At 42.3% G+C, this 12635-nt stretch overlaps 1 protein-coding gene across 1 annotated transcript in view; it reads right to left on the reverse strand.

The window, feature by feature from the left end:
* TBC1D9 (TBC1 domain family member 9) overlaps window positions 1–12635 on the reverse strand; it is a 120845-nt gene that overhangs the window by 22034 nt on the left and 86176 nt on the right. Inside the window, exons 11-13 of the mRNA XM_080797137.1 lie at window positions 10970–11087; window positions 9445–9730; window positions 8814–8943 (exon numbers count right to left, since the gene is read on the reverse strand). Coding sequence (XP_080653263.1) covers window positions 8814–8943; window positions 9445–9730; window positions 10970–11087 — 534 coding nt within the window. The remainder of the gene's footprint in view (window positions 1–8813; window positions 8944–9444; window positions 9731–10969; window positions 11088–12635) is intronic.

Raw genomic sequence — 12635 nt, forward strand, 5'->3', positions numbered from 1 at the left:
AATAAATAAATAAATAAATCTTTAAAAATAAAATAAAAAATAAATTAAAAAAATAAACTACCAATAATAGTAACTAATATTAAACACTGACTTGATAATCTTTGCAGATTGCTTGAGAAAGAATTATTTCCTCCCAAGCCTGACCTTCAAAGAGCCCTATGTATTTATATTTAATTAACTAGATCTAGTTGTTCCTCAACTAGAAATGGATCCTGCTGTTTGGTAGGCAGGACCCTCTCTCTGGGACCGGTCGCACACGGAACACAATGGAAATAAAAGGACTCTTCCATCTGAAGCAAACAGTCCCAACCTAAAAGGAAACCACGGACTCCCAAGTTCCTGACTGGCTATTTCTGGAGGGTGTCTCAAGGAAATGAGCAATGAGAATGACTGGGTCCCTCCCTCTTCCCTTCTCCCCCTTTCTCTCCCACCTTTTGCAGGGGCTCTGACAGAATGAAATGCAAAAGACAGGACAAACAAAAGGTGGCTCGGTAGATCCTGGAGCCAACATTCCCCATTACCCAAAACGAGGGCCCAGGTGTAATACTCTCTCCCAGACGTGGCGCGTTTCAGTTCCGTGAAAAGAACTAATTCACTAATGTAACAATCCTTTTCTAACAGATAGAATTTAGTGATGGGGGCGAAGGAGCCTAAAATTATTTCATTTTTCTAAAAATCTACTCTTCTTTAGACACTAAACAAAATAATCCATCTCATGTACATCTCTTCTCCCACTCAATTTTTATCCAAATATTTCTGTAGCCTGTTTCTAACTTTCCAATCGAATTTCTAACGTCTTCATGAGCTGAGAGGCATCTTCAATGCAGGCAGAGCTTCCTCTTTTTGCTGCATTGCCCCATTCCCCCAGGGTTGCCTACACCGGCTAACAACTAGGCATTTGGCCCTTTATCATTTCATACCACTTCACCCCTCCTGTGTGCACATGTTCCCATTCTCACTGCGCAGACTTGGGACAAGGAGCAAGTGGCTCAGATAAAGGGATGATGTGGGGACCGGTTTGTCTCAAGTTCCCAGTTCATGTTCTCTGGCGTTTCCTGGCCCCACCATGGTTCCTGAGCAGACAAGAGCTCCCTTCGCCTTCCCTGTGACTTCCTTCCTCCTGGGCAGCCTCCCTGTGACTTCCTTCATCCCTCCAAGCTCCCCCTTGTGTTGCTGGGAAGATAGGGATGATGGAGAACAGAGACAGATTTGAGAAAGAGAACACAAGGTCCAGTCTCCACCAACTTCAATAGGCTCTTCCTTTCTTTTTTCTTTCTTTCTTTTTTTTTTTTAAGATTTTATTTATGTATTTATTTGTCAGAGAGAGAGAGAGGGAGAGAGAGGGAAAGCACAAGCAGGCAGAGGCAGAGAGAGAAGCAGGCTCCCTGCAGAGCAAGAAGCCTGATGCAGGACCCTGGGGATCATGACCTGAGCCGAAGGCAGAGGCTTAACCTGCTGAGCCACCCAGGCATCCCTAGGTTCCTTTCTAAATCCTCCAGAGAGGGCTAGAAATATTCAAATGCTGCAGCCTAAAAACAAAACAAAACAGCCAAAAAACCCCACGAAAAACAAAAACCAAAACAAACAAACACAAAACTTAGTTCAGGCCATAAATCCACGGAAGGATCTGAACAAATCTGCCTACCACAGGGAAATTTATGGAAACAAAAAGGTAGCATCATTTCTAAAACAGCTTTTGTTTTTATGTAAGAGTATTTCATTGAAACTATGCTCAAAAGTGCCTCTTAAATGTTTCTTATTTTATGCGTACTTATTTTCCTGGGATTAGCCAAAGGACTGAATCCCATTCACACCTGAGGGTCCTTTCTTTGGTCCAAAATCTCCAAATGTCTAGGTGAGTGAGGCTTTGCTTTGGAAGAGTGGGTTGGAGGTGAGAGGAGGAACAGATGGGATGTGAGCCTCTGGGCTTAGAAAAAAACAGCGTGAAATTGTGGGAGGCTGGGACCAAGGGATGGGTGATAGATTCTCAAACAGCTGAAGGAGTACTTCCCCCAATCTGCCCCCTGCCTTTTTCTGGGGTGGTGGCATCTGTCTGTCCCGTGCATGTGTGCCTTGGGTGAGGCGGTGGTATTCAGGTGGAGGAAAGAGAAGGATGAGGAGGAAGATAAGAAGGAATCAGGATACGAAGTCAGTGTGAACACTTTGCTTGTTGGAGTCACATGTTTCCTGAATGGGTTGCCACTCTAGAGTCCTCTGACCTTTAAAGAACTCTCAACTTGGGACAGTATTCATATCCATGCAACACCTTCATAACGCCTTGTCAGAAAGCAGGGCCTTATTTTATAACCAAATTTGTGCTCCTCAAGGTACTAACTCTCTCGAGATCTCTGCCTTGCAGAAAGGCTTAGAAAAGCCATGGTCATACGAGAAAAAGTCTATAGAAAAAACACCTTGGTCAGCTTCATTGTAAAATAGCTCAGGTGAACTGATTAATTATCAGCTAGCTTGAGCCTGCTAGTTAAAACATAAGAAGTGACGAGAGCAGTAGAGATGAACAGAACTGGGATCTGAATCTCAGCTCCAACATACCGGGAAACCTTGGACAAGCTACTTAACCTCTCTGAGTTCTATCATTTGCAAAATGGGCAGAAAAATACAACCTGACTCTCAGTCTCTCAGATCATTGATTCTGATAGGGCATGGAAAAGTCAAAGCACAATGCCCTTTATCATTATATATTTACCTAGAATGAATGAACGAATGAATGGATTTAATTTTCAAAAGACTTTATTTATTTACTCGTCAGACAGAGAAAGAGAGAGCACAACAGGGACAGTGGGAGACAAAGAGACAAGCAGGTTCCATGCTGAGCAGGGAGCCTGATGGCAGGGCTCGATCCCAGAACCCTGAGATCATGACCTGAGCTGAAGGCAGACACTTAACTGACTGAGCCACCCAGGAGCCCCAAATTTATTTTAAAAGTTGTAGAAGGTAATAAAGAGGCAGCCAGTAGGCTAGAGAGACCGTGGCACGTTTGGCAAAGAGAGTATTTTGAAAATTAGGACAATTCAAATAAAATCATGACTGCTGAGTTCTCTTGAAAAATCAGAGGTTCCAGCAACCATGGCTCCTCATCTCCAGGGGCAGAGAGACTGCCCCACCGCCAAGCAGGCCTTCACACCTAGCACCCCAAGGCCACTTTTCCCCACTCCTTCACCTGCTGCCCACTTGGGTGTCAGCCCACGTGCACAGTTATGGGACCTTGCCACCCGCTCTAGAGCATCTTCGTTAAAAAAATACACCATTGGGGCATCTGGTGGCTCAGTCAGTTAAGTGTCTGACTGCTGATTTCAGCTCAGGTCGTGATCTCAGGGTCTTGAGAGGGAGCCCTGCGTCAGGCTCTGTGCTGGGCATGGAGCCTGCTTAAGATTCTCTCTCTTCCTCTCCCTCTCCCCCACACTCCCTCTCCCTCTCTAAAAAACAAAACAAAACAAAACCCCCTAATCCACAAGTCTGTTAATATAAACTTATAAACTTTGGCTTCTATAAAGGAGACAGCTTCTGACAGCCGGGTATTATAGCGAGGCTACAATTTCATGGTCAGACAGGGATGCGAGTCTCACATTCCACAGAAGTTTCATGAAAACTGATGAGACTCAGCTTCCTTATCAGCAAAAGAGGGAAAATTATTCCTACCTCTTTGGGTTGGGTAAGGAGTCTGTGAGTTACACAGGCAAAACAACTATTATATGGTAGCTGTTATTACTCCTAGGAATGTTGGCAAAAGCATGAGAAAAAAGACATCTATCTATAGATCAGGCAAAACGTACTAATGTAATAGCTTAGGTTTCATTAACAACTGGTATTAACTAATTTAGCTACATTTCTTTTTTTTGAGGGATGAATAGCCTTTTAAGAATTAAACTTGGGGGGCACCTGGGTGGCTCAGTTGGTTAAGCCTCTGCCTTCGGCTCAGGTCATGATCCCAGGGTCCTGGGATAGAGCCCCGCATGGGGCTCCCTGTTCAGTGGGGAGCCTGCTTCTCTGGTTCCCTCTGCCTGCCTCTCTGCCTACTTGTGCTCTCTCTCTGTCAAATAAATAAATAAAAATCTTTAAAAAAAAAAAAGAATTAAACTTGGAGGAAAAAAAAGAATTAAACTTGGAGGAAAAAAAAAAGAATTAAACTTGGAAGTCAAAGCCAGGCATTAGCAATAAAGGCCCCAAATCCTTCCTGTTAGAGATACATAAAGAAGGGTTTACAAGTAAAATAGTATACTGTCTAGAGTTTGCTTGAAAACACTCCAGGAAAAAAAAAAAAGTGACTTAGATGAAAGAGGTCAGAAAAATGTTGATAACTGTTAGACTGTGTGATGGGTTATAGAAATACATCGGGTTAACCTTGGGATTTCTACTGTGCTGGAAAACCTCTATACATTAAAGATCAAGAAAGAAAAAATATTCACACCAGGTGTTGATAATGTATGCTCAGGGCCTGGCATAAGATAAGCACTTTTAACATCCTAAATATTTTTTCAACAAATGGATAGACAAACAGTGTTTCTTGTATCTCCTGGGTTTTCCCCCACTGACACAACTATAATATCTTCTTTGCTAGCCTATTCCTTCAGGTCTCCCCACTCCAATTTATTGCACGGGGAGCAGAACTAATGTCCTTGAAGAAAAACTCTCCTCAGCTTCCAAGGGGCTGTTCAGTGCCTTGCAAATCAATCAGTGGTTTTAAGACTCCCCACTCCCCAGCCTCTCCTGGATCAACTGACCTCATGTCTACATACCCTTACAATTCCATCTCTGTTCTATCCAGACAAATCCCATAGGCTCTAGCTTTAATGTTAGAGAGCCACTTTCCAGCTGTGTGGTCTGGAAAAACTAGCTCCATGTCTCTCAACTTCCCTTTTCACCTTAAAAATGGGTTACTATTGGGGCACCTGGGTGGCTTAGTGGGTTAAGCCTCTGCCTTCGGCTCAGGTCATGATCTCAGGGTCCTGGGATCGAGCCCTGCATCGGGCTCTCTGCTCAGCAGGGAGCCTGCTTCTTCCTCTCTCTGCCTGCCTCTCTGCCTACTTGTGATCTCTCTCTCTGTGTCACATAAATAAATAAATAAAATCTTTAATTAAAAAAAAAATGGGTTACTATTTACTTGGTGGGGCTACCGGGAAGCACCCAGCACCCTGCCCAAGGTAAGCTCTCAATGAGAGGCAACTTTTGTGGTTATCATTAATAAGCTCAACACACTATTTGGGACTTTCGTTAAGTGCATGTCCGGCACAAACGCCTCCCTGTGTTTTATTAGCCACATCCTTTCCCTGCTTTTCTCAGATTTGACCCACTGGGTTGGGTTGTCTGGAACATGAAGAAATTCCTTGGTGGTCATGTGTCTGCTGTAAGGTTATTCATGTGCCCCTGTGCCTGCGAGGAGGGTCACCTTGGTCTATGGGTCAACCCCGAAGGTGGGGCGTTGTGTTGCACTTCTGTATAACTCTGACAACTGCAGAGCCTCACACATGGGACCCACAAAGAACAACACTACCTTTCAAATTGTCTGTACAATTCCTTCCAGTAGGGTCTTGGGAAAACTTAAAATGAGCAAGAATTTCTCCATGAGGCATTTATGAATAAAGTTATCTCATCGGGAGAAATCTGATCCATACCTAACCAACCTCCAGCCAGCGGGGGAGTCCTTGACGAGACCTCAGAGCTGAAAGTACTTTCAGTGTTTTTCCTACTTTTCTGTCTTCCTAGCTGAGTATCCTGAAGCACGGGAATAAATGTATCGCGTGCCTCAGAGGACTGGCGTCGTGCCTCAGTTCAAACCAGGTTATCAACAGTTTCCGTGACGAGTGGCCCCATTCTGCATGTAGGGCAGGGATTCTCAACCCTCACCGGGTACTGGGACCATCTGGGGAACTTCCAAAAAAGACTTATTTCTTAGGCCTCATGCCAAAGATATGGATTTAATAGGTCTGGAATGGAACCTGGGAATTCACTTGACTTTGAAAAAAATTGTAAGTGATTTTAATGCACAGGCGAGACTGAGAACCACCAATCTAATGGCTAGGAGGGAAAAAGAGAGATAAGCAAGGGTTTGTGGTGGTCTCTTTAGGATGAACTGTAAGGCACTGGGGAGCCATGAGAGCTATGAGCAGTGTGGTGATGCGAAGTAGAGAAAATAAAAAAAAACAGTCATTATGCATTCAAAGACCAGGTAATGCAGGCGTTGGTATAAATAAAAGGGGTCTATCTAGGCAAAGGAAGGAAACCACTGCTGTATCCTGCCACAGGATGTTTGGCAACCAAAGGGCCACCATTAGGGATCAGCCAGAGAGGATGTAAGTGGAAACCAACCCTTGGTCTTGCCTCCATTCTCTTCTCTTTCCCTTAAAATTGGCTCAATTGCTGACCTCAGCACGTTGTTGGCATATCTGCTGTCAGGAATAAAGCTGAGTTTCCACATACTAAGATTTATGACTTTGGTCCAGAAATCTCTTAACAATAAAGGTTCCAGGGGATGCCTTTAGAAAAACAACCCGCTGCTATGATAACCACCATTGCTTTTAATCACATGGGCTCTTTTTCTGGAAAAATAGTCATCCACAATTTCCAACAGAGTGTTACCCAAAAGTGCTGAGGCAATGATGTTTCTTTATTGCATTATGATAATAACCAGTTCTGGAGAGACTGAAGTGAAATAGCCATCCTTAATCTCCACTGGTGGAAATACAAATTGGAATAATCTTTATAGAAACTGGACAGTGTATGCTAGGAGCTTGGAAATAATTCATACTTTTTGATCTATTGTTATAGATCTATTCCTTAGAATGGACTTTAAGGAAATAATCAGAGATGTGATATTTGCAAACAAGTTTATCATAGAATACAGAATATGTATCTATATATATAACATATATATATAATCATACCATATAAGTTTGCCATAAAATACTGAAAATTTTGGAAGTAATCAAAATAAATGTCCAACAAAAGTGACCAGTTGAATAAATTTTGGTACTTCATTAAAACAGAATATTAATAATCTATTAAAATTATGGCTTTACAACCGATGGAAAGAGCCCAGATATCCATCAACAGATGAATGAGTAAAGAAGATGTGGTTTATACATACATATATACCGTGGAATACTACTCAGCCATCAAAAAATGAAATCTTGCCATTTGCAACAACACCGATAGGACTAGAGAGTATTACGCTAAGTGAAATAAAGTCAGTCAGAGAAAGACAATTATCATACGATCTCACTGATATGCGCAACTTAAGAAACAAGACAGAGGATCATAGGGGAAGAGGGGGGGAAAAATGAAACAAGAAGAAACCAGAGAGGAAGACAAGTCATAAGAGACTCTTAATCACAGGAAATGAACTGAGGGTTGCTGGAGGGAAGGGGGTGGTGAAGGTATGGGGTAACTGGGTGACGGACACCGGGGAGGGCACGTGATATAATAAGCACTGGGTATTATGTAAGACTGATGAATCGCTGAACTCTGCCTCTGAAACTAATAATACTATATTTAGTTGAATTTAAATTTTAAAAAAATTATGGCTTTAATTAATATTTAATATATTAGAGAGCGTTCACGGTATATTTTAGGTGAAAAACAGGATGTTTCACAGCACTTTTTAGTAGAGGCTTATTTTTTTCAGTGTATTTTGCAAATACAGGAACATACTTGAAGGAAAACATGATATAGTTTCTAGAATGAAGTTCATTCTTCCCCATTTTTCCACAGTTTCTTCATTTTTAAAAATAAACATGCATTACTTTTAGGATTCTAAAAGATATAAAAAGTGTTTTGTTTTCAATATGTATTGAGTGTCAATGAAAATTAAAAAAAAAAATTGATCAGTCTTGTCCCCTTTAAGAGTAAAAGGACATACATTTCTGAAAAGATCTCTGGATCTATACCAATATTTTCAAAAGCACCAAATTTTTTATTCTCTTTAAGAGAGCCTTTTTCTGTCCTCAGCTTGTCCCTCACTCTTTCTCCCTTAATGCAGGCTGTTCCTGGTTGGAATGCTGACAATTGTCCTCCAGCTCCAAAACACCTGTGAGGGCCGAGTGTGCTCAGCAGAAGAGTCACTCTCTTTCTTACTGATCATTTCTATAAAAAAGTTTTCCGAGACAAGGATCAGGAAATGAAGAAACGATTAGGTATTATGGACACTTGAGTCCTTGGGGCTCCATAGCACCAAATGCCACTGGGCACATCACACTGCCTCCTTCGTCCCTAGAAACTCATTAGTTCTGAGAATCAGGACTAGATCCAGGGTCATTGTGAACCGGAAGGCCTCCTCCCCCACAGAGGCCAAGCAATTTTAGAGAAGTATGAGGACTCTTGTTCTTCTCTAGGATGGTACAGACTATTCCGTGTGTCTTGGACTCAAGAGAATTGGCTTGTTTTCTTCAGAGAAGACCTACGTATTTGGCATGAGAACAGGAAGTGAATTGATGTGCACAGGTCAACCTCGCCATGCCTGCTCTCCACAGCCCTTCCGCAGTACGCGCAGAGATGAATCTGAGCTGCTACTTGGTCTGGCTTCAGGGTGGGCATGGCAGAGGACCAAGTCAGAGCTTGTCATGCCATCTGCTCTAAGGCCTGAGACCCAGCAGGAGTCCTAGGCGCCCATTCAGTTCCCATCTCTGGAGCTCAAAGCTGTCAGCTGGAAGGCAGCTGTTCACTTTGGTGATTAGTTCTCCGGAGGTGAAAGGAAGCAAGTATACCTGTACTTAGTGATGGAAGTGGGTGCCACACATCCAGCAGAGTCCCACCCAGCACCCTCAGAGCACTGTGACACTCAGGCAGGAAACGAAACCCACCTCATAAGACGTTCTGATGAGTCTGAAGATGTCTACCTCAGGGTAGGGCTCCACGTCATCACTGAGCAGGGAGTGGAGGTGAGGGATGGGAGGCAGTGTGCTGTCTTTGTTGGTCACACTGTCTAAATACCTGAACAAAGAAATGAATCAGAAGTCACCAGAGGCTGGTTTGGAATTCTCCCATTACAGTTCTCTACCCGCGTTCTACAAACTCAGCATTTTAGAACAGACTAGGCTTTCCTTAAGAACAGAATGAAATTCTTCTGGAGACGCAGTGCATGAAAATAAATCCTCAGCCACAGACAAAAGTGGGCGTTCTGATTTCCATCAAGCCCATTAAGACTCAGGAAACCAAGGAGAAAGACAGAAGGTGAATTCCAAGAAGAAACCAGAGGTGGTTTTCAAAGCGAAGCTCAGGGGACACCTCGGTGGCTCAGTCGGTTCAGCACCTGACTCGTGATTTTGGCTCAGGTCATGATCTCAGGGTCATGAGATCAAGCCCTGAGGCACCGCATGGAGTCTGCCTGTCCCTCTCCCTCTACTCCTCCCCCTGCTTGCGTGAGCTCTCTCTCTCAAATAAATAAATTCTTTAAAAACAGTAACAACAGCGAAGTGAGGCTTTGTCCATTACCTTCCCAAAACGGTCATGGCCTCCCCGTCATCCTTGCAACTCAACAGCTTGTCCACGTTCGCATCCAGCACAGCCAGGGCCAACTGGAATATCACCTTGATTCCTTCATAGAAGAAACAGTCCACGACCACAACTGCACTCTCAAAAGGCATCACGCTGAGAAACAGCGTGAGGAACCAAGACAGGGAGATGGTAGAAATCACGCCCAGGTCCTGCATGCAGTCGTACAGTTGGGGGACATAGTCTCGTGCTAGTTCCTCGAAGACACCCTGGTCCACCAGTGCGCCTGCAGCAGGGGTGGACACAAAAGTCCACAGGTGAACCCACCGCACCTTCTTACTGAGGGACACCACCAACTGGCCTGGTTAAGACAGTCGAGCTCCCAGCTGCCGCTGAGACAAGTTGGCTCCTTTCTCTTAACAGTTCTGCTGCTACCCTGTTACTAGTTACTACGTTACTAGACCAAGGTGTCAACACCGCGAGGTCAGCAGATTAGTTCTGGGTGCTTCTTCTCTTTCTGGAGTTTTCCTGCCCTGCTTCCCTACCACAAAAGGGCAATAACACAACCATAAGGGTTGTTGGAAAAGACAGTTTAGAAAGATCTCATTGTTCGGTTAGGCATGAAATGTAGATGACTCCGTTTCTCAGCAAACTTATTTAAAAAAATAAGTAGCTTTTCTGGATGCACTATCCCCACATATGAGTTTTGTGGGGTTTTTCTGTTTGTTTGTTTTTTTTGTTTTGTTTTTTTAATTCATGTTTTTAAAACTGAAAAGCATTCCAGCAGTGCTTGGCTGGCTTGGTCGGTAAAGCATGAGATCTCGGGGCTTTAAGCTTGAGGCCCACGTTGAATGTAGAGATTACTTAAAAAAGAAAAAAAAAATCTAAAAAAAAAAAAAGCTTTCCAGTTGTACATACACACTCATGATCAACTTACTGATATTTCTGGAGAATTTTCCCAGTGAATCATATCAGTGTGAAAAGGCTTAGAAATGAGCACAGGAGGGAAGCATAAAGCATACACTTTACTACTAGCAATAAAAAGCTTGTCCTGCTAAAATGGAATGTCTAACACTCAAGAACGCTTACAGTCATGGTTTGCCTTGCAATGAAATCAGTTCTGAAAAATACTGCAGGAACTTAGTTTGGGGTACATTTTTATATGCTTTTTTTTTTTTTTGCATACTTCTGCTGTCCACAGATTCCATCTGCTTCATGAAAACATTTTTTGTCAAATCTGACGAGTTTGGTACAGTTCCCAATGCCACAGTGACACCTACACTGAGTGTTTTCTACAATAATTTCTCCAACAGTGATACGTGTATATTCCCTTAAGCTGCATGGGGCTCCTTTGTGTACAATCCATACTAATTCAAGCCCTCTCATTCCCATTTTGGGAAACTGGAGTAGTCGGAAACTCTTTTGGCTAAGGGTGACTGGAAACGGTGTTCTAGCCCGTATCCTGGCTCTGGAGACATCTTCGCGATGAGACGTGGGTTAACATGTTAACCACCTCCCCACATACCGACAACTCTGGTGTTGTAGTAATCAGGAAGCATGCGCTCACACAGAGCCACCAGCAGCCAGAAAGCTTCCTCCTCTTTGGCATAAAGCAGCAGCACGGATGTGACAATATTCATGGCCTGAAGGCATGAAAAAGGGTATCATCAAATAGATTTTAAATACATCAAACACAGGTTAACATAAGAAATTTTGTGAACCTAAAAAATTACTGAGTTAGTCTCACAGGGCCAGCAAACTTTTTCAGCCGAGGCCAGATAATTAACACCTAAAGGATCTGCAAGGTCCACATGCATATTCGTCTAAATTTTGTTTGTTTTTTATAATTTAGAGCCCCTTAAAAATGTACCAACCATTAGTCCTCGAGCCTGCAACTCTTGAGTCTTGATGAACACCAATACTTACCAAAGACAGCCCCTACACACAGGCAAGCCCTCATTCAAAACCTCTGCCCGAAGGCTATCTGACCAAGATTTAACCTGCTACAATCTCAGTGTTTCTAACCCTTCATTCACAAGATAAACATTTCCTTTTTAATCTTCCATAATGGTTCCTATAACCCAGGACACATGGCCTGAGGCTCTTCTTGGAGAACAATAAAACCTTTCAAATTTGGAGTCTTCACCCACTATTTTCATCCGGATAAGGATGGCAGAGATAAGTAACAGTGATTTAAATTCTAAAGTAACCCACTTTATTAAAAGATATGATCAGCTAGCTCATAACCACTCAGGGCTCAATTACTTTAATAGTCCTCTTAATTAAAAAGAGAAAGATCAAAAGATAAATATGATTTCTATAATTGCAGAGGCCAACTAACTCCTGTACTTCATTTTGATCTTTTACAAACCAGTGATTGTTCGTTGGACTTCTACAATATAAATACCAAAAAAAGGATTTTTGGTCTAATAGGCTTTTTCTTTCTTGTAAGTCGTAATATTTTCCCAAGTGAAATCATTAATAAAATTCTGCTTGAGAATTAACCTGCCAGTTCTAGTACATGATCATGGTCACGGTTAGTTCCTTAGTCATTCAGTCAAGGTAAGTTTATAACAGGCTCTGGACGAAGTACTGGGGGATAGGAAGGGGGGTAATACAGTGGTGAAAAGTCTCACAGGACTTAAATGCTGATGTCAGAGAGAAAGAATAAAGATGTAAAGGTTAATCAGTTTGGGGGGTGTATTTAAGTTAAGTGCTATCAAAGAGATTAACTAAAGTGGAATAGAAAGACCTGTACTGTGTGTGTGTGTGTGTGTGTGTGCGCGCGTGCACGTGTGTATGTGTGTGCAGAGGAATTAAGCATCCTTTAGCATTTATCTATCTACCTATCTAGCTTTCCTTCTATTTTTGTGTTCAACAGTCATTTAGTAAAAAATATATTTTTATAATATATTATAAATATACCACAATATATTTACATAATTATATTATACCATATATAATATATATCATAATATAATATATATCCATCTTTCTGGATTTGGAAGATGTCTGAGGTATTTGTCAATAGTTGACAAATCGCCAGTTGTGATTTCACTTTTTTTTTGAGTACAGTTGATTCAAGTCTCTACATTAGGCTACATTCATCACAAGCGTCCTGACAGCTACACTGACACACGGCTATCACAGTATCAATGACTACATTCCTTATGCTCTGTCTTCTATTCCCA

This window comes from Martes martes (genome assembly GCF_963455335.1).
Source record: "Martes martes genome assembly, chromosome: 2".
NCBI classification, from domain to species: Eukaryota; Metazoa; Chordata; class Mammalia; order Carnivora; family Mustelidae; genus Martes; species Martes martes.